The following is a 26,916-nucleotide window of genomic DNA, read 5'->3' as shown; positions in this document are numbered from 1 at the left end:
TAAGGATAAACGAAGTGGCATGTGAGTGCCAAATATGGGGAAAAGAGGAAAATTGGGTAACACTGAGCCTGAAGCCAGGCCTAGGAGTTGCGCAAGTCTGAAATAGCGAGGAACTGAAGGAAATTGGTCCAGTGCTCGGCGGAGACGAAGTGAAAAGGCCCGGGGCAGTTGAGTGCCAAGGTGATAGTAAACAAGCTGGGTGCTGGACCCAACTACAACAGAGGGCTGTTGGGAAAGCGACAGCCAGGAGTGAAAAACAGAATTGACACTAGTTGAGGCCAAGAGGGCTTTCACCCTAGGTGTGAGACAGAGGGGTGATGGAGACAAATATATGCAAGGCCCACGCCGGGAAGGGGGGGGGGGTGCAAAGACTGCAGAAATATAGAAGAGCTCAACTAGCGGAAACAGCATTGTCGGGCATGGCAGTAACTAAGGAAGACATTGCAGGGATCCTGGCGGAAATAAAGGCCCTGTGGTCTGAATGTCTGACATCCATATAAGATGCAGGAAAGTGGATCGTATTGAGGGAAAAGTCAATCTTGAACAACCAAGCCAATGTCTATCTCGTAGACCTGAAACTATGCAAGCATGACAGACGTTTAGCTGCGAGAGGAGGAAATCACAATGAAAATGGACAACTTGGAAAATAGGGAGCAGAGATCGAACCTACGGATTTGGGGTCTGGCGGAGAACGCAACAAGTGGAGTAAAGTCCAGGATATCAACCTCTTATGAGGATGAAGGTTGGTCTCACTGGAAAGAGCCCACAAGGAGAGAAGAGCGTTTGGAAGGGGCCTCAATAAATTGTGGTGAAGTTCCAGAGCTACAAGGAAAAGACTGAAATTTTGGTAAGAGCCAAGCAGAAACAAGAAATTGAATATCAAGGATCCAAAATTAAATGGCTCACGGAACAGTCAAATACAGATGGGGATATCCGTTTGACCTCACTTTTGAATATCGAGGAGAGGATTACAGGGTCATTACTGTGGAGGCCAGCCGTGTCCTAGAGGGACTGAGACAAAAAAACATGAGGTCTGACTGGACCGAGGTGAGCTTCTAGCTCACAAGGGGATGTGCAGGGGTGGGGCCCACAATAGCAAAGGGCAAAGGTGGGAAGGAAATACTTTAAGCTGAATCTGGTGTCCCCAGTGAGACGATCATGAGGAAGATGTGAATGTTGCTAGTATAGGACATGATCTTCAGAAAGTGGATTAAGAAATCCTGGAGAAAACCGATAAATGGGAAGGCAAGGTAAAAAAGCGCTTCCCTTTAGGAACACGGCTAACAATCCCTGATGGTCCTAAAGTTTGGGAGGGCGTCTCCATTGAGGGACCTAATACAGCCTACTCTGGCTGTGGTTCAGTTTTCATGGTTTCATCAAGTTGTTTGTTGGGACAAAGGGGTGGGTGGGAGGTCTAGGAAGGGGGCTTGAACGGAACAAATCGGACGATTAGGCGATGGCGACAAATGCAGGGAGGAATTAAGGAAAGCAACAAGATGCTTTGGGAACCAAAATAGTAATGTCACAACAGGGAATCGAAGCAGGGGGAGGCCAGTATTGAGGGTGGGCATCCTTAATGTCAAGGGGCTCAATTCCCTGGCCAAGAGGTCCCTAGTGAGCAGGGAATTTGGTAGGGCAGAATTGGCTGTCCTCTTAAATTCAGGAAACCAGACTCGAGGTGGGGGAGTAGAGGCCAATAAGGGGCAGAGGAATGGATCAAGTGTTCTGGGCCTCGGAGACAAAAAGGAGAGTGGGGATAATTTTGAATAAACGACTCGGGCTGAAAAATTTGGTAGTGGAGCGGTCAATGGAGGGTAGGTAGAAGGATAATCGGGGCAGAGTGGGAAGGAACACTAATCGTGTTTGAGTATATATTCAAAATCCGGGTCAGGGGACTTTTAACGAGGGAGCCCTCGCAGCACTGGAGAGGAGAACCTAGTGGTGATGGGGGTGGGGGGCGGGTTGGGGTGGGACGGGACTGGTTGATATCTGGAGAGTGCAACCAGGGGGAAAGGGGTACACATTCAAATCGGAGGTCCACAATACTTTCACACTATTTGATTACCTGTTGGTAAAGAACAGAGCCAGGGTGCAGGACTAGAGCATTCGCCCAGTGGGGTGGTCGGACCATGATATGGTTGTAGCAAACATGGATTTAAGGGATTAGCCGCAGAAACACCAAATGGAGGTGCAATGACTCTTTATTGCTAGATAAGCTTTATGAAAGGGAATTTTTAGCATTAATGAGAATGGTGAAGTGGGCATGACCATATGAGAAGTGGGTAGCAGTCTGGAGAGGCCACCTTTTATAGGAAGGAGCAAAATGGAAAAGGAACGTAACCTAATTGAAGAGCGGCTGAAAGAGGAAATTATGGGGCTTGAGAAGTTGCACGCCCAAGGGACATACCATAAAAAGCACTTGCAGAACCTTAGGAAAAAGCGGGAGGAGTTGAAAAAAACTTGGAAATGGGTAGGTAATAAGAAAGTTGAAATTCCTGAAACACAAATTTTACAAGAAAGGGGATTAAGAGGATAAGATGCTAGCTTCCAGGCTCCGGGCACAGAACGGAAAGATGGGTGTAAGGTCTTCAAACAGAAGAGGGGGGAGCTAACCAGAGTCAAAAGATAGCTAACCAGTTTGCCAAATACTATGAAACTCTTTACATGTCCGAGATGGCGCAGGGGTGAAGGAAATGGGGGGGGGGGGGGGGGGAGAAAGAGTACATAGCAAAGGCAGGTCTGACTCATTAGAGCCAGAACAAGCCCGTTTGGAATCGGACATAACTCCAGAGGAAGTACTGGAGGCCATAAAAAGATTGTCACCAGGGGTGGATGGGTATGGCATGAGGTTTTATAAAAAAATGTGGGCATATCCAGCGATCTCTTTAATGACATACGGGAGAAGGGAGTAGCACCGGAGTCGCACTCAAGCACAAATAGTAGTTATGCCAAAGGGAGGAAGACCCCACATTATGTAAGTCCTATAGACCAATATCGCTCCAACACGGATGCTAAAGTAAATGAAAGGGTTTTGGCATTGTGCATGGGGGATATCAGGCCACACCTGGTCCATCCAGACCAGGTTGGCTTTATAAAGGACGAGCAGGGAGTGGATGCGATAGACTTTGGATGTAATGGAATATATGATGGGTGAGGAGGGGGCGGGGGGGGGGGGGGGGGGATCAGGCGCTCCTTAGTATGGACGCAGAAAAGGTGTTAGAGTGGAGCTTCTTGTGGGCTGTGATGAGGGACATGGGATTTGGGGGGTACATTCCTAAAAGGGGGGTTCTCAGGCATTGTATAGGTCCCCGAGGGGGAGGGTGGTGAATAATCAGATGTCGGAAGAGGGACCCATGACCAGAGGGATGAGGCAGGGATGCCCCACGTCGCCTCTGCTATATGCACTCTACATTGGGGTCCTGGGAAACCATGTAAGAGTCAGAATATTAGAGGGATAAGGGTGGGAGCGAGTGAATACAAACCGGCAATGTTTGCTGATATTACTTTACCTGGCCTATCCACATGAAGACACTTCAAATGTACTCAAAGTAATTCAGGAATTTGGGAAATGGTCAGGACTTAAAGTGAATGCGGATAAATCCTCTTTTTATACAAAAGCAAGGGTAGTAATGACTTAGTAGGGGGAATCCCTACAAACTATAAGACTCTAGATATTTCAGAAGTAATATTACGAGAACCACAAAGGAACTGAGGCCAATTTTCCCCAGCTTGTGAAGGAAGTAAAGGACATGGCAAAGTGGTTGCATTTAACTATCATGGTTGGGTCGCGTGAATGCCCTAAAGATGGCAGTGCTCCTGAAATTATTGTATCTGTACCAAATGCTTCTTAATGCTATCCTGAAAGGGCATTTCGTTGAAATAAAGGGGATCAGGTTTGTCTGGCAGGGCAAAAAGCAAAGAATAGCCTATGAAGTCCTGGCTCAGCATAAAGTGAAAGGGGGAGTGAGTCTGCCTGACGTATGAATACTACCGAGCCTCACAGTTCAGGGCGCTAGTGGCCCACTAGAGAGAGAGAACTGAAAACAATGGGTGGTAATTGAAAACTATAGAATGTGGCCAGTCTTGCCTGGGGAGAGGTTGTGGGCTCCAAAGAAATTTTTCCCTAAGCGCGTTATTAATCCTTTTGCTATGGGCTGCCTTCTGAGGCTTTGATGGAATAAGAGGGAGATGAAGCGACTCACATGGCCTTCACCAATGAGTTGTTTATGGGGGCCCCGATTCAGGATGAAGAGACCCACTAAGGTTCCAAAACTGGTATGAGGCAGGGTTAATGAGGGTCGGTCAAATGGTAAAGCAGAAGGGATGCAAATGGATACAAGAGCTAGTGGAAGGCCTGCAAATAGGCCCACTTGATGTATTTACATTTTTGCAGCTGAAGGGTGTCTTGATGGCAAATGGAGGGAACAACTGAAGAGGGATCTAACGCCCATGGAGAATATTCTGAGTGGGTCAACACAAAGGGTCTCATCTATAGGCTGTATATAGCCCTGGTGGAAGCAAAAGGCACTAGGGTAGAGGGTTCGAGAAAGATGTGGGAAAGACATGGGGGGGGGGGGGGGGTTGCTCCATCTCTGACGCCTTGTGGTCTTGAATCTGCATGGCAACACAAGACTTCTATCTCGGTGCAATCTAAAATGCACGGATTGAAGTTGCTGTACAGATGGCAATTGGACCCTAAAGTACTTTCCAAGATGTTAGTCCAAAGTGCTGGATGGGATCTAACGTAGAAGCAAATTATTGGCAAATGTGGTGGTCTTGCCCTAAGTCACAAATCTATTGGAGGGAAGTCCTGGGCTGGATTAGAAAAGTGGAAGGGGTCTCGGGAGAATGTGATCCCAGATTGGGTCTTTAAGGCCTGGAAATGCATGACAATGGGAGTGGGTTCCGCATATGGCTCACTTTTTGCTCTTGGCTGCAAGATCCTGCACAGCGATAGGGTGGAAATCGGAAACGCTCCCGACGGAGCAGATGTGGTCTAAAAAGGCCAAGGAACTCTACGAGATGGAGATTTTAACAGTGCAGCTCCTTGACATGGCCTCCAACAGAGGGTCCCCTTCAACGAAGCCTACAGATAACTGATGAAAAAAGGGTTTGGTGCTGTTGAATATTGTTTGCCCGAATAGATTGGACTGATTACAATTGTTCCTAGTGTAGCCACGGGAGGTGGGGAGGGGGTTGGAGGAAGGGTTCATGGTGGGGATGGGGTGGAGGGGGTTACTGTTTTGTTGGGACAAACGAGATTTCTGTTTGGTTTTACTGCTGAAATTTAACCCAAAATGAAAGTCAAATTTTAAAAAAACTCGGTAAAACTAAAACCATGCAAATTACGTTGCAGGAAATTTGCTGTTAGGTGGCAGCTGAATGAAGTGCTGGATCTATTGAGCTGTATTTAGGCTTTCCGATTGTTTGCAGGCCTGGTAAACAGATTGACCATTTGTCACATGGCTTTGGCCCCTTATCGGATGGTACGTAACAAATACTGCAAATTCTCAATTCCTGTCATATTACAAGGCAAAGGCAGTTCCATTCTTTATGGGATGGAGACCTTGCAGCTGTGGGTTCTGGACAAGCTGCCCAGATTGGAAAGTCTGATCTGGCGTGTAGTGAGTATTGCCAATGCAGTTGCATCAACGGCTACTCGATTTGAGTTGGGGCTCAAATCGCTCATGGCCAGGGACAAATGGAAGTAGTTATACCATTGTTTGTTCCACCGGAAGGCACTCTGTATGAGGATCTGGAGCGTGTTCTACTGAAAGTGGAGCTGCTATTACTTCCATTTGTGACCACTTCTGCTTGATTGAACGTGTTACTGACCTGAAGGAGTCCTCTCTAAAGGTTAAAACTGTACTTTACCAACGTAATTGGTGTTGTACAGTCAACCTTTTTCATATGACGCCTGGGCATCTCGGACATGACCCCGTATGCTCCTTTTTATTTTTAGCTTTATTTAAATATTTCCTCACCTCTGGGCTCGCATGGTTTTTATGCATTTTCATTTACATATTCATTTAACTAAGGAGATTTTAACTAGATTTGATTAGTCCTTTAGATTAGTCTGAACATTACAAAAGTGACTAACTATGTAGAGATTCTGAAGCATTTAGTACTGTGTTGTCCAAAGCTTTTAGCATCACAAATGTGCTTTTTTCATAGTTTGTTAAATTGTGCTAGCTTTGAAAGGGAAGGTTTGGTCTTGGTGCCCAATTTGTCCTCCTATTTATGCAGCCTTGGCTGTGGTGGGGTTTATTTGTTTTAACCTGGCTAACTAGCTGTGCAAGGTTTTTATTCTTTATTCTTTTTTCTCTTATTCAATATAAAATCATGAATTGGATGTCATCATTTTAAACTGAAGTGAACAGTGATATATTAGTATTTTGTGTTTAGGTGTTACACTAGGTTTAACCAATTCAGTTATTTTGGAAAATGTTTTTTCTAGCTTCAGGTTAGTTGGTTAAAGCAGATGCAGTACGAAGCACTACATAATATAAGGGAAGGCTAGGAGAGGAGTTTATGGTGGTTGCCATGTTTCTGAATTTGTACAAGATCTGGAGTCTAATCTGAGGTTACCTTCTTGACCCAGGTAGTTTGACCTTGGGCAGAATATGAACTCCCTGTGATTAGATAATCTTTCTCAACTGCCGTTCTTGGGTGGGGGGGGGCATGTGAGGGAACACACATTGAGGCCAATCATTTCAGCTGATGCTACCGATGCTCATTGCCACTCGATTATTCTTATGACGTTTCCTCAAATCTGGTTGGTACTTATTGAAACACAGATGGCTGGGGAGGGGATTGACTCCCTGGTTGGGGATTCCTTCTGCACCAATTGTGTAGTCTCATATGAAAAGGTAAATCAAACAAATCTGCATTCAATCAGTTTGGTATTCAGGATTGGGGGGCACATGGCATGCTATAGGTCACTTAATATTGAAGCAAAATTATAAAGTGTGGTTGAAAAATGTTTAATCCTTGTTTTTAAGACTGCAATAGAGTCCAGTCTTGGTAACCTGGTACAAATATTCAAAGTAACCAGTTTAGGCTGCTTTCTCCCTTGCCTATGACTGGGCTTACTGTTGATGACACTATTACGTGACCCAGTAAATGTGTCATATGTAGGGAAGGGGCAACTGCTAAGCTTAGTTGAGGGGGTTACTTACTGGGTTCATCCATTTCCACCACCAAAATGGTGGCTGCAGAAGCTACAAGATGGGATTTTATGCCAGTTGAAAGGAATTGGGGCTGGGCCAATAAAATAGTTCAGGTGCAGAGTTCTTGGGATGATAGCTGGTCTATCTATTGGTTTCTCAGTGACAGAACCAAATAGCTCATGGCCTGGGTAGACTTGACTTTAGTTGCGGGTGGTCCCCTGATAATCAAACAATTGAACCCTAGGACACATCTGATGCAATGAGTAACCATACACACAGGGTCTGGAAGCACTAAGGTGAAAGAATCACATGACCTAAGCTCCAGCAACACAGCAGTGATGTTCATGACACACTACAAGGATGCAGTGCAAGTTTCACAGTACCAGGCAGTATATGATCCAGTAAGCAGGAGTGCCTATGGGAGCTGAATGCCAGCTGTAGGCTTGCTCTTCTACAGAGTGCCGTGATGACTGCCACAATGATTCAGGAGTCTGAACTGGTTGGGTCGGATAAGCACTGTAGAAGGTTTCTCTGGTTGAATACAGCACGCATCCTCTTGTGGTTGGTGGCTTGGTGTGAATGGTAGTCCCAGCTGTAGGTCTCCTCTGTAAGTCTGGCCTCATGCTTTGAATCCTTGGCTCAAGTTGTCCACTGAAGAAGGGCACCAGATGCCCCTCAAAATGTCAATTTCCAGCAGAGGTGGTGAGGAACAGTTGCTCCAGGAGACACCTATCTGGGGACCCCCACAACCCTCTTGGCTATCCAATCATAGAAAGCTATGGGTACAGGCTTGACCTAATTTCCTAATATGTATTTGTACTGTCTGCATCCCAAAGACAAATTGGTTCCTTGCACATTGGTTCCTGTTATCGGGCAAGATACTATATAAAATGTGCCCATGCATGACCACATCTACCTGTACCCGTAAGGAAGATTGTTAAAATGACAGTTGCTTAGACCTGGCATCAAACACTAGCAACAATTCAGCACTGCAGTGCACAAAATGCAGTGTAGTAATATGGTGGTGCTGTATAGTGAACCTTTTAAGGTTACCACTGACATCTTTTATGTGCTTCACTACTATGGGTAATGTTCTTCTCAATGCATCTGAGGGAAATATTGGTGCTAGACTTGTGGGATAGGGTACCCATGCACTGATGGCCTTAAACTGTCTCAGAACTAAACCGGGTAAGCTGAGCCGGATCACCATATTTGCTGGGATCCATTCAAGTTGATGGGGCTCAGTGGGCTGGAAGCGGTAGTGTTCCTAAAAACGAACCTTGCACCCTACTACTGCAACACGTCCTGCAAACACTCAAAGCTTACCTGTCTCCATTTGGGGACAACAAATGAGAATCTTTGTAGCCTAGCTGAAAGCCTTTGCAACTGAAAGCCTTCTAGGTTGTCTCAGCTCAGGAAGCTCAAGTGGTCTTGTTGAACGCTATGATCCCTTGGGAGAGTGGCAGGGACATGGATCACAAGATGCAAAACAATCTTTCACCCCCCCCTTCTCCCCAGAACCACATCTAGTCAAAGGCAGCAGCCTAGTTCATGAACCCAAGCCTTTACACTCTCTCAAAAGCTGCTAGAGAATGTGGTCTTGTCTTTCTGATGTCTCATTCTACCATATAACCCAGAAACCCCATGCTCCCAAATCAAAAAAGCACTAGCTGGAATCCATCCTCTCTCTCGGGCAGTTTTAGGGTCTATAGTGTTGGAAGGGGATGATTGGATTTCGATAGTATAATGTTGCAAGAGCTGATGGAACTGAATATCCTAATGTAACTGGCTGCAGAGGTGACCACAATCGTCCTGAAGATTGCTTTCAGTCGGAGTGTTTAAGACTGACTGAACTATGAATACTAACGGCATGCCTTTCCGGTATGTATCGCTTCTTTGCTCTCGAAGGTTTCGCAAAAAAAATGGGACATTAATTTTGCATGCCTGCTTGCACCAGAACACATCAGGAAGTTGCATCTACATCGAGGAAGCCAGCACTGTGTTCCGCCTCCCCCACCCCCATCTGTGTGCCCATATTGGTTTATTTTGTTTAAAAAGTGCCCCGGCACCCCTTGCCTCGCCCATCCCTTCCTGGTCTCCCTCGCTCCTCCTGACCCACCCACCTGCTCTGATTGGGCCCACGGCCCGTGTTGCACAAGCTATAACTGACCCTCCCAGGGCAGCCATCTGCCCGGGCAGCCCCTGCAGTGAAGGGCCCTAAGGCAAAGGGTGGCTCCAGGAAGCTTCAGCAAGTGTCTGCAGAGGAAGCCAATAAACCCAGCAGTAAACCTACACCAACCAGAACTGTAAGTGTGGCATGGATGGGGTGTGGAGCAATAACTCTACTCCAAAAAGCCCCACCACTCTTCCTTACCATCCTGAACATGGACTGCCATAGACTTACCCTATGCATACTTAGAGATTTGTAACCACCGACCGCCATTAACTAGAGAAGCTGGCTGGTCTGTCACATCTAGATAGAAATGTGAATAATGGCATGTGCCACACTTGGATGAATTTGTGAATTCTAGCCTCCGCCACATCTAGATGGATTTACTAATGTTAGCCACACTTAGCTGGAATTCTCAACTCTCATTGGGCCGAAGGTAAACAGATTTGTGAATAACAGTATGTACCACACTTGGGTGAAACTGTACAGTCTGAACTTAAAGTGTGACAAATGGCGGGACTATACCAAAATTAGTTTCCCATCCTCATTGTGTGTGCCTCATTGCGTCACTGTGCATTAAAGTTGAATTGGAAGTAGGTTGGAGTGGATGGAAAGGTTGGAGTGGATGTCACATATACGTATGCGGCTATGTACGGCCAATGTTTTGCTCTCGTGCTTGGTCACAAGCGCTTTACTGATAACCACCATATTGCACTACATGGCTTACACTCTCCTATACACCATCATTCAACTAAAACACAGCTATACTATGACGCATTCGGCCTAGCTGTTCTCATACTAACATGACCCCACGAACACCCTGTCATCCTAATGAAACACAGCTAGCTGAGCACATACCGGCTAGCTTGGGTGTCTTCTCAGGCCTAACGCAGTCAGAACTCAGTCTGGGTGTCCACCCTCTAGACTGAACACATCCAACTGATTTCCTCCGCACCACACCTACCACACCAGATGCACACATATCCGGTGCACCCACGCACCATACCACACTCTACAACTGCAGTTTCCGAGGGCCTTCAACCTACCATTGCTTTGCGATCATACCAATGATGCATAAGGCGCTATATAAATGCCAAGTAACATAAGTATAGTTGGACAATGTCTGTCTTGTTAATGTGCTTACCATGCATTGATGAATGAAAAGCTTTGCCTCCGCTTGCTGAATTCAACTTTCACTGTCTATTGACTTTTCTTTTTTTTGGACAGGTTTTACAGTACACTGCAATGATGGATGACTATGCAAAGATAGAAAAAATTGGAGAGGGTGAGTAGTAGGAGTACCTTTTTAATGCTTGCTCTGTGTATGGTAGGTCCTAGAAGGTGTTAAGACTGTTCTGTCATAACGGACGGAGCATGCATGTTGCTAAATTTACGCTAATCTGCTGTATGAGGCACTGACGCAGTACCTGTAGGGCATACTTGTTTGTTCCTCCTTTGGAGCATGTACAATACTGTCTTAAGGTAAGGCAGACTTATAGGTGTGTGTGCGCCATGACAATTTTAGGTTTTTGCATGTGCAATGGCTGCATTAATGCAGCATGCTTAAGAAGACCTTTAAGGAACACCAGGCTGTGGTAATTTCTTTTGCGCTCAATGGTTTACATTCCCTGGTCGTCTTGCTCCCCATTTTGACTCCTTCTGTAGAAAGTTAGCTAGACCTCTTTATTCCTTGTACTAAACTACTTTTTTAGCATTGCACAAGTTTACATAACACCCCCACCTCCTATCAGCAGTACCTTCAATAATCAATAAAAATAAAACATTAAAGCTTTCGTCCTAGGTTTCTTACATTAGTGAGACATTAGGCAATGGCCAATTCCTGATTTGTGGGCACAATTGAATTCGGTAGTTCTCATTAAATAGTCCAATGTACCTGATCTGTTCTGAACTTTCGATCTTCCTCTTGTAAATTATACATAACCCATTCTACATCACCCATTCCCTGGCCAAGAATTGCCAGACTTTATATGGCCACTAATGGTAAGTTGGGGCTGCCTCTTTATTGCAGTTCTGTGCAATTACAAGTTGGGCTGTTAAAATTAAATGAGTGCCTTTTTATGTGCCCAATTTCGTGTAGTCAAATTTCTCCAGCATGGGGTCTGGCATGGATTCACATGCTCATGAATATTCCCAGTCGTCAGGCTGGGAATCCTCGGTAAAGAAAAAACCAGTATCAGTTTCGTTTCTCATCTGTCTTTCGTAGCAATAACCAATCACTGGTCTCTGCGTCATACTGACCACAGCCAATGACTGCCCTCTATCTAAGCACCGCCTCTGGCAGCCATCTTCAGATTTTTACCGCACGTTCATGTGTTGGGATCCTCGTGCTATTGCTCTCGAGCGTTAGTGCTATTTTTTCACATTTTTTCTCAAAAACTTCGTTTTTTCGGTCAAAAGAGCATCAAGCTCCACCGACTCTCCATCCGATCAACGGGGACCCGTGTCGGATTCGTCTGCGCCCCTCAAGGGTGAAGATTTCGCAGAGCTACGCTTTTGGAGGACTCCAGTTTCTCAGGCCCGGTCATGGCCCAGGAGAAGGGAAGCTCGACGCCCGGAAAGCTGTTCAGGGTCTGCCCTGGATGCCAGCTGCAGAACGTCTTCAAGGAGGACGAACACTCTTTTTGTCTTTACTGCCTACATGAGGACAAGACGCACGTGGAGAAGGACTGTGCGTTTTGCGGCAACATGTCGGAGCGGACCATGAAGGACCGCCATCAACGTCTGGACAACTGGCTGGAAGGGAAGAGCCCGTCCGGCGAGAAGAAGAGGAAGAAATCCGAGCGGTCTTCTAAGACCTTTGAGGACGCCCCTGCGACGGGGGTCCAACATAAGGCCAAGCACCGTGAGTCCGCTGGCACCGGGAGCGCCGAACGGTCTGGCTCTACAGGCGCCAGGCTGGGCGCACCCTCCCCGGCACCATCAACCACGAGCCAACGCTCTGGGTCGGGAAAGAGGAAGGCCGAGCACCCGGCGAGGCTCCTGGAGAGGCCCCCGTCGAGCTCGAAGGCGGAGGGGGAGCGAGGCAGTGTTTCCCCCCCCCCTCAAGGATAAGACGGTGAGCGCACCTAAGGTGGTGAAGGCCTTAATCCATCCGGCCAAGCCCTCTATCGAAACTGTCGCGGCGGCCCTGGCTCAGCCTGTGGAGGCTACACCAGTGGTGGCGACCTCGGGGCTCAGTCTCCCTGCCACCTCGGAGGGAGTCCTCTTTTGTGCCCATCGATAGGACCCCCGTGAAATCCCCCGTGGGGAAGGAAAAGGGGGGGGAACAGGGCGTCATCGTAGATTCGGCCTCAACCTCGGAGGAGGAGCTGGTCGAGGTCTTAAGCCACGGCCTCGGCGTGGAAGAAGACCGGCCCGTCGGGATAGATCCCGACGCAGGTGACGACGACATCGTCGAGGGTACCGACGGGGCCCCTGATCGCCCGTCGGATTCCCCTCTGCCAGCGCCGCGAGACAACTCGGTGGCCATTTTGTTGGCTATACAGTCCTTATGCTCAGAGATAAGGACGAGACTACCGTTGCCGACGGAACCTCTCCCGTCGGGAGACCCAGAACCAGGACCTTCTGGGGTTCCCCCTACCAAGAAAAGAAGGACCCACCCTCCGCCTCTTTTTCAGCCGTCGCGCCCCTTCCAGCCCTCCTCCCCAGTCCACCCGAGGGGATGATACGGGGACTGACACGGCAGCGACGGGTACGGACGACGAGGTATACGACGAGGATGTACCGTCGTCGCCTCCCACCAGGGCTTCTCCGCCCGACGAGATTGGATCGTTCCACTCAATGATCACCAGGGCATCCGAGCTTTTCCAACTCTGCCCTGAGGAGAAGAAGGAAGGTTTCCTTTATCAGCGGCGCGAGGCCAAGAGGAAGACGGTACTCGCAGTGCCTCTATTGGACGACATTTGGGAGGAGGGCTTCACCCTCCTCAAGAACCCTTCCACGACGCCAGCTAGAAGAGACCGGTACGAGAAAAAGTACCGGGTCCCGGACACGGCCCCCCTGTGCCTCCGGGCGCAGCCTACCCCGGACTCCGTCGTCTCCGCGGCGGCCAGGAAAAAAGCGGGGGGGGGGGTGCGGCCTCCACATCGACTTCCCCACCGGACGGCGAGGGAAAGAAATTGGACGCTATGGGATGCAGAGTCATCTCCTCTGCAGCGACGACGATTAAAGCGGCCAACGCCTTGGCTATCGTGGCCCGCTACGACAGGGAGCTCTGGTACAAACTGGCTCCCCTGCTGGACTTCTTGCCGGACGACAAGAGGGTAGAGGCCCTGGAGATCCTGCAGGAAGGTGAGGTGGCTTCGGACCACGCCATTACCATTGCGACGGACATCGCCGACTCTGGGTTCCGCCAGTTGGGCAACGGCGTTTGCCTTAGGCGGCGTGGATGGCTCAAGGCTACGGACTTCCGTCAAGACGTTCAGACCAGAGTCCTGGACATGCCCTTCGATGGGAACAACCTGTTTGGGAAAACAGTGGATGATTCCCTTCAGGCCATTAAAGCAGACACGGAGACGGCCCGGGCCCTTGGCGTTCTGAAACAACGACGGACGCCCTTTCGGAGCAGCGGAGGCAAGGGCGCCTCCAAAGGTTAAAGCGGCGGTTTCTCCACCTACCGTCAAGCGGCCCGCTCGTCGTCTCAGGAGGCCTGCAGAGGACGCGGCAAGTCTGGCGGACCCCGCCGTCGTCGCCAAGGAGGTCAAGGCGGCAAAGCCTCGTCAAAGCAGGATTGAACCGGCCGTGGGGTCGGGCCCCCACCGAAGCACCCCGGTGGGAGGCCGGCTGGCGAGCTTCGTCAGCGTGTGGGAGTCCATCTCCACCAACCGTTGGGTGCTGGACGCCTTGGCCCGGGGCCACGCGCTCGAGTTTCAAAGAAGGTGTCCGCGCGTCCCCCCTGTGGCCAGGAAAGAACTTCACGTCCCTCAACTTCTCCTGGAGGTAAACGCGATGCTCAGGAAGGGCGCCATCGAACTCGTCCCAAAGAGGCTTCGGGGCTCCGGAGTTTACTCGAGATACTTCCTCGTGAAGAAGACTGGGGGATGGCGCCCCATCCTGGACATGCGACGTCTGAACAAGTTCATCAAGGCGCAAAAGTTCCGGATGGTCACCCTCGGCACGTGGGTCAGCTGGAGGAAGGAGACTTCCTGCCGTCGTTGGATTTGGAGGATGCCTACTTCCATATTCCCATCCTAAAGGGGCACCGAAAATTCCTCAGGTTTGTGGTCCAAGGGCGTCATTACCAGTTCAAAGCCCTCCCCTTCGGACTATGGTCGGCACCCAGGGTGTTCACCAAGTGCCTCGCACCGGTGGCAGCGCAGCTGCGCCGCGAAGGGATCCACGTCTACCCCTACCTGGACGACTGGCTCATCCGAGCCAAGACGAGGGAGCTCGCCGTGGTTCACACGGCAAGGACCGTCCAACTTCTCACAGACTTGGGATTCTCCGTGAACTACGCCAAATCCCACCTGGTACCTGCGCAAGACGCTCTGTTTCTGGGAGCGAGGCTCAACAAAGTGTCCCTTCTGGCCTCCCCGTCGGAGGAGAGGACCAGGACCCTCCTGGGCAAGGGGCAGCGGATGTTGGTGGCCGACGCGGCCAAGGTGAGGTCCATCAAGTCCCTCCTCGGAATGATGTCTTCCTGCATCTACCTCATTCCCATGTGCAGGCTCCGGATGCGCCCGTTGCAGGAGTTCCTGGACGCGCGCTGGAGCCAAACGACGGGCAGCTTCGAGGAAAGGATCACACTCGACGAGAGTTTCCGACGAGCGATCCGGTGGTGGGGCACCTGCGCGCATCTGACGGCGGGCATGGACTTCCAGACCCCAGCCCACCAGGAGACCGTGACCACGGATGCCTCCCTGGAAGGGTGGGGAGCGCACACCGAAAATCTGCACGCAGGAGGCCTTTGGCTCCCGACGGAGAAATCCCTACATATCAACGTCCTGGAGCTCCGTGCAGTGTTTTGGGCCCTCAGGTCCTTCCTTCCGTCCCTCAAGGGCAAGGTGGTGAGGATCTTCACCGACAAAACCACCACCATGTTTTACATCAGGAAACAGGGAGGAACCAGGTCCCCAGCACTGTCCAAGGAGGCGCAGGACCTGTGGCATTGGGCCGTCGCCCAAAGGATATTTCTGGTGCCGTTTCATCTGGCAGGGATAAAAAACACCATCGCCGACTCGCTCAGCAGGGAGCTGCGCTCGTGCCACGAGTGGGAGCTACGGCAGGATCTAGTGGATCGCCTCTTCCGACGGTGGGGCACACCCCAGATCGACCTGTTCGCGACGGCGACGAACTCCAGTGCCTGAGGTTCGCCAGCAGGTTTTCCCAGGCGAGGAGCATGGGCGATGCTTTCTCGTTCCCCTGGGAGGGCCTGTTCCTCTACGCGTTCCCTCCTTTGCCGCTGCTAATCCGGCTCGTCAACCAGCTCAAGAGGTCACGGTGCAGGATGATCCTCGTCGCACCTGCGTGGCCGAGGCAGATATGGTTCCCAGACCTTCTGGACTTGTCAGTGTCCCCGCCAATCAAGCTGCCCGTGGACGCGGATCTACTCTCCAGGGAAGGAGGCGCCATCCTCCACCACGACCCGAAATCGCTGAACTTGCAGGCCTGGCTCCTGCAGCGCTAGAGTTTGGAGGATACGACATACCGGCCGACTGCAGAGAGGTTCCTGCAAAGGCCAGGGCGTCCTCGACTCTTAAATGCTACGGACACAAATGGAAGAGGTTCTCTGTCTGGTGCCACGCACAGAAGATTAACCCTCTACGGATTACAGCTCCCCAAGTACTGCCGTACCTGCTGACGCTGGCCAAAGCTGGACTGGCACACGCGTCCATCATTCATCTTGCTGCGATCTCCCGATACACCAGAACCACGGGCCGGACGTCCTTGTGGTCTCATCGTCTGGTGAAAGAATTCATGAAGGGACTGTTCAGATCGTTCCCGCCGGTGAAGGCTCCGGCCCCGGCGTGGGAGCTCAACGTGGTGCTGACCAAGCTCATGGGACCTCCGTTCGAGCTTCTGCACTCGGCCCCGTTGAAGTTTCTGTCGTGGAAAACAGCGTTTCTTGTGGCCATCACCTCCGCACGACGGGTGGGAGAGATCCAGGCCCTTTCCTGCAAGGCCCCGTACTTGACTTTTCACGACACGAGGGTAGTGCTCAGGACGCACCCCTCCTTCATGCCCAAGGTACCGTCGGACTTCCATCTCAACGAACCCTTGGTGTTGCCTGTGTTCTTCCCGTCGCCTTCTTCGCCGGCTGAGAGGACTTTGCACTCGCTGGATGTGGCTAGAGCGCTGAAGTTCTACGTAGACCGCACGAAGTGTTTTCGGAAGACGTCACAACTCTTTGTGAACTTTGGACCTGTCAATCAGGGAAGGCTCTCTCGAAGGCTTCCATTTCCAGATGGCTCTCCGGCTGTATCATGTACTGTCACCGGTTGGCAAACCGACCGCTGCCTGGCCGTCCGAGAGCCCACTCCACCAGAGCGATCGCAGCTACCACGGCGTTCCTATCTGGTGTGCCCCTGCTGGACATATGCAGGGCTGCTACGTGGAGGTCGACGCACACCTTGACGAAATTCTACTGCGTCGACCGGGAGTCCAGGGTCGGCCAAGCAGTGCTGCGCAACCTGTTCGCCTGAGGTGAGCCTGGTGAGGAGGGAAGGTGCTTAATGTTGAGTTTGATGTAATGCTTAATGTTGAGCCTTTGCCACCTCCCGTGGTTGTGCAGGTGTGTACTGCTATGTATTCTTTATTCATGAGCATGTGAATCCATGCCAGACCCCATGCTGGAGAAGGAACAAGTTACTTACCTGTAACTGTTGTTCTCCAGCATGGGTCTGGCATGGATTCACATGCGAACCCTCCCGCCTACCCCTCTGCGGCTCTTCACTTGGTCATACTGCCACTTCACGTGCTTCCAAATCTGAAGATGGCTGCCAGAGGCGGTGCTTAGGTAGAGGGCAGTCATTGGCTGTGGTCAGTATGACGCAGAGACCAGTGATTGGTTATTACTACGAAAGACAGATCAGAAACGAAACTGATACTGGTTTTTCTTTACCGAGGATTCCCAGCCTGACGGGGAATATTCATGAGCATGTGAATCCATGCCAGACCCATGCTGGAGAACAGTTACAGGTAAGTAACTTGTTCCTTATCCTTTTCTATGTATAATTTCATAGGTGTTCGCTTTCCTCTTATCATTGGAACACATAGGTCTCAATTTTGGGACCATCAAAGGTTACCTGGCAGCGCTTTCCATCTTCAAGCGCCCGTAAGTGTTCCTAATTTAAAATCCCCTTGGGGACTCGATTCCTAAAAGGGCTCACAAATGCGTTTCCACCTTTTCAAGTCCCAGTTACGGACCTTATATTGGTTCTAAAGTGTTTAATGTGCCCTATTTGAACCATGGCACACATGCCCATTGAGGTTGTTAACCTTCAAAACCTTATTGGTCGCATTGACCTCAACTCCCCCTCACCTCCTGTATCCCGGTAAAGAGGAAAGGCTCCATAGGTTGGCCCCTAGAAGAGCTTTTAAATCTGTAGGCTCTCCAAACTCAGTAGATGACCAACTCTTATATGGATATACTGGAAAATTGGGTCAGGCTGTTTAAAAAGCAACCTTATCAAGGTGGTTTATACTTTGCCTAACATTCCGAGATGCCAATACCCACCAGAAGGCTTGCAGGCTCATGCCACCAGCGTCATAGCCTCTTCGGCAGCCCTGCAAAGGGGCGTTCCTATAAAATCATTTTTTTTTTTAAACTTTGTTTTATTGGCATTTTCATAATATAACAAAAGGGCGCAGAACATTTTCACAAATTGTGCGAGTAACGGGCCCAAACACCCCCCTCACCCATCCCAAACACCACCCCCCACCCCCCAAAAAAGGGAAAAACCAAAAAAACTTAGTCCTCATAGAACTGTTCTGCTGGGGAGCCACTATGTAAGCTCCGAATATGGAGCTCCAGGAAGAGCGAGAGCATTAACTATTAGAAATGGGTGATGAACTACCATCGTTCCCCGGGCCGAGGGCCCTGTCCGCTCCCTGTCCCCCTTGAGGATCAGTGCACATCCCAACCCCATGTCTGCTGTGCCTCGTACCAGTTTGCGTGGAAAGAGCCCAAATTATTGTTCATCATTGCCGTCAGTTTATCCATCAGGTACATGTTTTTTACCTTTTTTAGCCAGTTCTCCTTCGATGGGGTCTCCAGGCTCTTCCATTTCTGGGCCAGTGCTACCCTTCCCGCCCTTAGCATTGTCTCCCACATCCTAGGGTATCGGGGAATGTCCCAGTCCTCCGGGGGGAGGCCCAGCAGCATTGTCAGGGGGTTGTGGGGGAGAAGCTCATCAAACTTCGGTGATCCAGCCCCTCACCTTCTCCCAGTATGCCTGGGCTTTCGGGCAGTGCCACCACATGTGCCCTCTCGTACCGACCTGGCCACATCCCCTTGGGCATGCGGGGGACACTCCCGTGTACATTTTAGCCAACTTCATTGGATCTCTGTGCCACCCCTTAAAATCTTGAAGTTGTGTTCCATATCCGCCGTGAATAAGTTCCCATGGAAGGCTATTTTAAATATTCTCGCCCAGGCGTCCTCCGAGATCTCATCCCCCGCTAAGTCATTCCAGAACGAGCGGAACCCCCTTCTCTCCCCTAGGTTGACCGTGTTCAGTAGCTTGTACATCCCTGATACCGCACCCTTCCTGGAGGTTGCCGAGTCCAGGAGCTTCTCGAAGGGGGTCAGCTGTCTTTTCAGGTTCTGGCCCCAGGCCTGGTCACATAGAATACCCTTCAGGCGGATGTATTCAAATATGGAGGGACCCCTGACCGAGGGCGTCCCTTAGTTCCTCATATGGCCGGAGTTCTCCTTCTCTGAACATCTGCCCCGCCCACTCCATTCCCTTGTTTGACCACGACTGGGCGTTGCGGAACCCCCTGCTTCCCAGTTTGAGGGGGTGACCCCAAAGAGAGGACATCGGTGATGGCCATGATGTTAGGTGTGCCGTCTGGGGACCCTCCCTCCAGATCGTCCAGAGGACTCCCAGGGTTGGGTGGGATTTGAGTCTGTTTGGAATAAACTTGCTAGGGGCCCAAAGGAGGTCCCGAATCTTCAGTGGGTGGGCGTCCATGTCCTCCAGGTATGACCAGTAAGTGCCCAACCCCTCTTTCATATGTTCTAGGAGGACGCGTAGTTGGGCTGCCCGAAATAGAGTTGAAAGTCTGGTAACCCAAACCCTCCCTCCCTCCCTCGTAAGGTCAGGACCCTATTGGCAGTTCTCGGGGTCTTACCCTGCCATATGAATTCCCGCACTGCATTCTGAAGGGCTCTGAAGGACCGATCAGGGACTACAGATGGGAGGGCGGTGAAAAGATATAGAAAGTCGCGGGAGAGTGTTCATTTTCACAGCCGTCATGCGGCCGTACCAAGACAGAATCATAGACCTCCACCTCCTCAAATCTGCAGCGATTCCTGCCACAACGGGGTCGTAGTTAGCAGGGGCTAGATTGATTAGGTCCCGAGTAAGGAGGACTCCCAGCTATCGAATGGAGGCCTTTCCCACCGATATTCCCTCCAGGCTGGCGAGGGCGTCCAAGCCCGGGTCCCGGGTTCTCATAGGGAGCAGGACTGATTTGGACGCGTTGATCTTGAGACCAGAGAAACGCCTGTAGGTAGCCATCAAGGAGAGGAGCGGGGGAGCGAGGATTTCGGGTCTAATAAGTAAGCCAGGATGTCATCTGCAAACAGGGAGAGCTTAAATTCCACCTCCCCCTCTTAATCCCCTTAATCTCTGAGTGGGCTCTGACTGCTATGGCTAGCGGTTCCATGGAGAGGATATAGATTAGAGGGGAGAGTGGGCATCCCTGTCTTGTCCCCCGCGACAGGGGGAAGGGCTCCGACAACCCACCATTGACTTGGACCCTGGCCCTCGGGGCCCTATATAAAGCCGCCACCCATTCCCTGATGTGTGGACCAAAGCCCCTTTTTTGGAGGGTAAGTTCCATGAATCTCCACTCCACCCTGTCGAACGCCTTTTCCGAGTCTAGGGACAGGACGCTCGCGTCCAGGTCTGACCTCTGGGCATAGTGCATCAGGTCTATGGTCTTCCGGATGTTGTCTGAGCCCTGTCTCCCCCTAATGAATCCTACCTGGTCGCCATGGACCAACTTCGGCAAGACCCCCTCCAACCGTCCCCCAAGCACCTTGGCCAAAATCTTCACGTCAACATTCAACAGGGAGATGGGTCGGTAGGAGGAGCATTCCCTAGGGTCCCTGCTGTCCTTGGGGAGCACCACAATAATTGCCTCCATCATGGAGTCCGGAAGAGCCCCCCCCCCAGCACCGCGTTGAACACTTTTCAAATGGGGGGAGAGGGCCGAGCGGAACCTTTTGTAAAAGTAGACGGAGTACCCGTCCTCGCCCGGGGAAGTGCCCACTTTCATTCCTCCAATCGCAAGCTCTACCTCGTCCTCGGTCACCGGGCCCTCCAGCCCCTCCGCTATCTCCCTGGTTCGGTCCGGGATCTGGATTGAATTCAGGAACCCCACCATCTCCGCCTCCTCCCCATTGTACTCGGACGAATATAATTTCTCATAATATCGGCAGAAGGCTTCGCCAATGTGGGGTGTGTCGTGGCCTACCTTTCCCACCTCGTCCTTAACCTCTTTCACTAATCGGCTTTTCTGCACCTCCCTCAGTTTCCAAGCCAGAATCCTGTCCGCCCTGTCCCCTTTTTCATAGTACTTTTGTTTGACCAGTTGGCGACTCCTCTCCGTCTTGTGGAGGAGGAGATCCTTCAATTGGAGACTGTAGTTGTCCAATGCGGTCACCTGCTCGCTGTCTAGGGGAACCGTGGGGAGACCCCCAGGTTGGAGTAGGGCGATTTTCTCCCTGAGGTACCTTTCCTGGCCCTCCCTTTGCCTTTTTTTTCTGGGCTCCTATTTTAATCAGGGTTCCCCGTAAGGTTGCCTTAAAGGCGTCCCAGAGGGTATGTGGACCCACCTCCCCATTGTCATTAAGGTCAAAATTCCGTGATGGCCTCGAGGACCTCCTGGGATAGAACTTCGTCATTTAACAGGGAGTCGTTGCACTTCCATCTCCCTCTGCGTTCGTGTAGACCTCCCCTTGCTATTGTAGCTTGAACCAAGTCGTGATCAGACCAGGGGACGGGGTCTACCCTGTGGCCCGAGACAAATGGACGTAGGGTCTCGTCTACCAGGATGTAGTCTATCCTGGAGAACGACGTGTGGATGGCCGAGTAATATGTAAAGGAGGGGGGGAGTCTGTTCTAGGGATGGGGATCGTGTCCAAAAGGCCCAATTCTAGGTTAACTTTTTGGAAGGTGCGCGCCATGATCTCATCCGCAGCCCTAGAGGACTGTGGGCCTGCTCGTTTCCTGTCCAGGGTCGGGTCCAGAACCATGTTGAAGTCCCCCCCCCCCCACCACCACCGTGCCATGGATGAAATATTTGAGTTTGTCCCCCACCTCCTCCCAGAACTGGGCTTGTCCTTCGTTTGGAGCATAGATGGCCGCTAGGGTCAGTGGGGCCCCCTGCAGGGACCCCCGCACCAGCAGGTAACGGCCCCCCGGGTCTTTCAGCGTGGCTTCTTTCTCGAAGCCCACGTGTTTCGCTACCAGGATGGCGACCCCTCTTTTTTTGCACTTGTGGGATGCACTGTGGACCTCGCCAATTCCCCCTCCCCGCATTTTGGGCTCCTTCCCCTGTGGCCAGTGAGTCTCTGGAACCAAGAGAAAATCCAGGTGTGCCCTTCTAAATTCCCTGCAGAGCAAGGACCTCTTGGTGGGGGTGTTTAACCCACGGACATTAAGTGAGCCCACTCCCAGGGCGGGCAGCCCGTCAGCCATAGTCTCTATTTTTCTCTCTCTCTCTCTGTCAACTCCTCCCCTACGCTCTTCCCCGTTATTTCGACTGTGTTCCCCTTTTCCTCCCGCACTCTCCCCCCTGGTGGGCTTAAAACAAAACCCCAACTGCCCCCCTCCCCAAACCGTAACTGAACTTCCCCAACTCCCGCGGTCCCCCCCCCCCCCGGCGTCCAGCCAAGTAGTTCTGCCATTGCTGGCTTTTGGCCGAACCACCAGCCTGCCCACCTCGGCCAGGCAATCTGCATTAGAAGCTCATCTCCTTGAGCCCCCTAAGATCTCCCGCGTCTGTGACCCCTCTGCGGACCCCACCTACTTGCAGGTCGTAGGGACGTTGTTGGTGGAGAATCCTCGAAGTCTGCGTCCCTCCGACCAGGGCACACCGGGGTGCCCCCGTGCTCAGTCCTCGGAGTCGTTACGTTCTCCGTCCTTTGAAGGGGAGGGGGTGTTCATTTTCCTGAATTTCCTCGCGCCGGTGCGCTTTCTCCTCTCGCAGGGCGGGCCAGGGCCGCCGGGTCTCCCTTGCTCCTGCCCCGATGGGCCCCTCCGGGGGTTCGTGTCCACTGCGTATTCTTGTATGGCTCCCCTTATGTCCTCTTCCGTGATCAGGGTTGATCTTTGCCCCATGTATTCGAAAGTCAGGGAGAAGGGGTAGCCCCATCTGTAGCGCACTCCCTTTTCCTTAAGCACCTGTGTGAGAGGGCGGCACATCCTGCGCCTGGCCAGCGTGTAGGCGGAGAGGTCTTGGTATATCGAGACTTGTGCGTTGTTAGTGATTTCCCTAGCCTTTCTGGCCTCCTCCAACACCTTCGTCTTCTCTGAGTAGTAGTGAAACCGGACCAGAATCGACCGGGGGGCCCCGGCCCTGCCCCCCGCCCTGTGCACCCTGTCAAAAGTTGGCTCAGTTGTCCTGTTCCTCCGTGAACAGGAGAGTAATGATGTCTCGTACTGCTCGGGTGACGTCCCTCGTCGTTTCCCCCTCTATTTCGGGCACCCCAAAGATTCTGAGGTTGTTCTTCCTCTCCCTGTTTTCGAAATCGTCCATCTGCCGGGCTCTCTCCTCGTCCCTCCTCTCCAGGGCCTCCAACCTCATGCTATATTGTATGTCTTGGACTGCTATGGAGGATTGGTTGGACTCGACCTGTAGGAGCCTGTCCTCAATCTTGTCCACCCTCTGGTCCATTTTTTCAAATTTTTGGGCAATGTCGGAGCGCATGTCCCTTATTTCTTGTAGGATCGAGGCAAAGCCCCTTTCCATTGCCGCCGAGGAGGGGGACGCTTCCCCCGATGGGGCCATGGTTCCTTCGCGGGTTAAGCCTTTGTCACCTCTTTCAACCCCCCGGAAGCGGTATCTCTGCAAGGCTTCCCTCCAGCTAATGTGGTTCTTCCCTGTGTCCTGTCGTCTAGGTCCCCGCGGCCCCGACGGGGGGCGGGGGGTCCCCTACTGGCCCGTCCTTCCTTGCTTGGGTATGCGCTCCACAGGTGACCCAAGTGGGGGGGGCAAAGTCCGGGGGGGCGGGCACACGCCCCACCTGTTCTCAGGCAGGGGCCTCACACCCTTTTCAAGTGCCTCGTGGTCTTCTGGGGCCTCCTCAGGTCTCCTGGGGTGGGGGGATGGTGGATCAAGGGGGCCCAACCTTCCAATCCAAATAAGGGGGGGGGCGTTGTGGCTCGCTCCATGGGTCCTGGGGGGGGGGCACCTCCGGGCGGGCACACGCTTTACAACTGCTGGCGGGGGCCTCTCACCTTGTTCACCCCCACTTCGGGCCTTGTTGTCTCCGGGGGGGGGGGGGGGCCTGGTCCACAGACCCCGCCTTTGGTCTTCTTGCTTTTGGGGTTCCGCCCCGCTCGGGGCACTCACCTGTGGGGGGGCGAGTCCCCGGCCCGCCGGGGCTCCCCTTGCTCTGCTGTGCTGGGCTCCGGCGCTGGTAACCCCCGAGGGGGGGGGAGGGAGCCTCCCCACTCCTTTCTTTCACTCCCGGAGGGGGGAGGGCTCCCGGGGGCACCGCTCCAGGCCCCAGGGTGCCGCCTCCTCCGCTGACCTGGTCTACGCTGTCGTCCCGGGGGGGGGGCTGCCCCGCTCCTTCTCCGCTTTCGGGGGGGGGGTGCCGACTCCCAGGAGCCCTGCTCCGATCCCCCTGATGCCGCCGCCTCCTCGCCTCGCGGGCCGTCCCGGCGCTCTTCGCTCTGGACTGGGCCGCGTGGGGAGGGGCGGAGAGGGCTGCCCCACTGCCACGTCCCGAAGTCCCGGGGGCTCGGACCTCGGCCGGGTCGTTCTCCGCACCCTGGGGGGGGTGGTGCTGATGGGGGGGGGGGGGGGCCGAAGGTCCGTCGGGCTGGGGTGCCGTGTGCGCCCGGGGTGAGACCGCCTCGCTCGCGGTCGCAAGGCCGCTCCTTTCCTGCTGCGTCTCCCGCTCCGGCGCCACAGGCTTCGTGCTCCGGCTCCCCGGGGAGCTCGCGCTCCGTTCTTTCTCTCGTTGGGGGGGCGCCGAGTCGGTCGCCCCAGTTGTGCTCGCAGGGGGGGGGTGGGGGTGCTCAATCCCGTGGGATACCCGGGCCTCGGCGGGAGCTATGCACTCAGGCAGCCATTGCCTGTGCGCCCCCTGGTGGCCTTCTATAAAATCAATTTGATGCATCAACTAGGTGTTTGTTAAATACTTTTACAAAGTACTACTGTCTAGAGACTTCCCACTCAGGATGTTGCCGTTGGGAAGGCAGTACTTTATTCAGCCTTGTAAGATGCCGACAAATTTGAATTTCTTCTCCCTCCAAATTCTCCATACTGTTTTGGGAGCCTATCAAAGATGAATACGTTATAGGACCCAATCCATTCGAAGAGCAAGTTACTTGCCAACTGGTATCGTTCTTTCGACTGGATGTTCCTCTGTATTCCTAATCACCCTCCCATCCTACCCCTCTGTAGAATTTCCTATGTTACTACTTTAGCTCTCGCAGGGCTGCCTACAGTAACAACCAACACGAACTGGAGGGAAAACAGAACTCTGGTCAACGGCCACCACGTGTGCTTATTGTACACCCAGTGACCTCACCCTTGACAGAGGCCTTCGAGGACATAGACTCGATGCCCGGCACCCTCTGCCGAGAAAATATTTCCAATGCAGCTGAAGCTGGACGAGAATATCAAAGATGAGGAATACTTTGGAAGAACATCCAGTCGAAAGAAGGTTACCAGTTGGTAAGTAACTTGTTGTTCTGTGCGAATTCCCTTCAACCTTAGAGACCCCTAACTCTTTTGCTGGACCTTTGCTGAGACCTTTTTCTCACTTGTATTTTTGGTCTGATTTGGATTCTGTATAGGCATCTACTTGTGTATTGCGACACACAGCACCCTCATTGCAGTGCCATGGAGAAATCTCTTGGATTTCTCAAAGTTTAAATACCTTCTCTTCGGTGAACTGCTGTTCTCCAGCATGGGGTCTTGCATGGATTCACATGCTCATGAATATTCCCCGTCAGGCTCGGAATCCTCGGTAAAGAGGAAAAAAAATCAGTTTCTGAACTGCCTTTCTACTAGTAACCAATCACTGGTCTCTGGGTCATACTGCCCCCAGCCAATGACTGCCCCACCTAAGCCCCTCTTCTGGCAGCCATCTTCAGATTTTTACTGCATGTTCAAGTGTTGGGAGTCCTCATGCTGAAGTTCTCGAGCTTTTACTGCATTTTGGGTTTTTTCGAAGAGTTTACACTTATATTTTCGGTGAATCGAGCCTCAAGCTCCACCGATTTTACTTCCGATTAACAGGGACCCGTTTTGGAATTTTATACACCCGTCGAGGGCATCTTTTCGTCGAGTTTTCCACTTATCGGAGGATTCCAGAAGATCTTTGAGGCCTACCCCGTGTGGTCATGGCCCAGGACAAAGGAAGCATGACGCCTGTTGGACCCAAGCTGTTCAGGAGCTGCCCTGGATGCGGGCTACAGAACGTCTTTAAGGAGGATGAGCACTCTGTGCCTCTACTGCCTTCACGACACATCACACGTGGAGAAGGCCTATGCGTTTTGTAAGAACATGTCCGAATGGACAATGAAGGATCGTCGTATTCGACTCGCCAACTGGCTGGAGGGGAAGAGCCCAGCAGCGGGTGAGAAGTCTGAGCAGTCTTCTAAGCCCTTTGAGAGCGCTCCGGCCCCAACAAAAGGAATGCACCGGCCCCGGGAGCGCTGAGGAAGATGGGGCTGCGGAGGACCCCATGCACCAACCGTCGGTCCCGTTGCAAGCGGTGCCCATACCACAGGACAATTCAGGAGCTATCTTGATCGCTATACAGACCCTGTGCACGGAGATGAGGGCAAGGATGCCCTAACCCCCCACTAATGACCCAGCCGGGCCTGGTCCGTCGGGGAGCCTATCTAACAAGCGGAGAAGAGTCCATCATTTTCCCCCCTCCATCCTCCCTCCTGAGGGATGAGACTGGAACGGAGACGGCGATGATGGGGACGGACGACAGCAGTTGTGACGACGGAATGGACCTCCACCCCCTGCTCAGGCCCCGCCACACCCCCTCTGACGAAATTGGCTCCTGCCACGCCGTGATCGCCAGGGCAACTGAGCTCTTCCAGCTCTGCCCCGAAGAACAGAAGGAGGGTTTCCTCTACCAACGGCAGGAGGCCAAGAGGAAGACTGTCCTCTGTTCCGTTACTGGACGACCTC

General features: G+C 52.3%; 1 protein-coding gene across 1 annotated transcript in view; it reads left to right on the top strand.

Annotated features, from left to right (window-relative positions):
- Positions 1-26,916, top strand: part of CDK1 (cyclin dependent kinase 1) — a 240,173-nt gene that overhangs the window by 82,723 nt on the left and 130,534 nt on the right. The window contains exon 2 of the mRNA XM_069611210.1: positions 10,567-10,624. Coding sequence (XP_069467311.1) covers positions 10,585-10,624 — 40 coding nt within the window. The 5' untranslated portion in view covers positions 10,567-10,584. The remainder of the gene's footprint in view (positions 1-10,566; positions 10,625-26,916) is intronic.

The sequence above is a fragment of the Ambystoma mexicanum genome, chromosome 8 (assembly GCF_040938575.1).
Source record: "Ambystoma mexicanum isolate Mex_15411 chromosome 8, UKY_AmexF1_1, whole genome shotgun sequence".
NCBI classification, from domain to species: domain Eukaryota; kingdom Metazoa; phylum Chordata; class Amphibia; order Caudata; family Ambystomatidae; genus Ambystoma; species Ambystoma mexicanum.
Note: the sequence above shows the minus strand (reverse complement) of the source record. Positions and strands in the feature narration are given on the sequence as shown.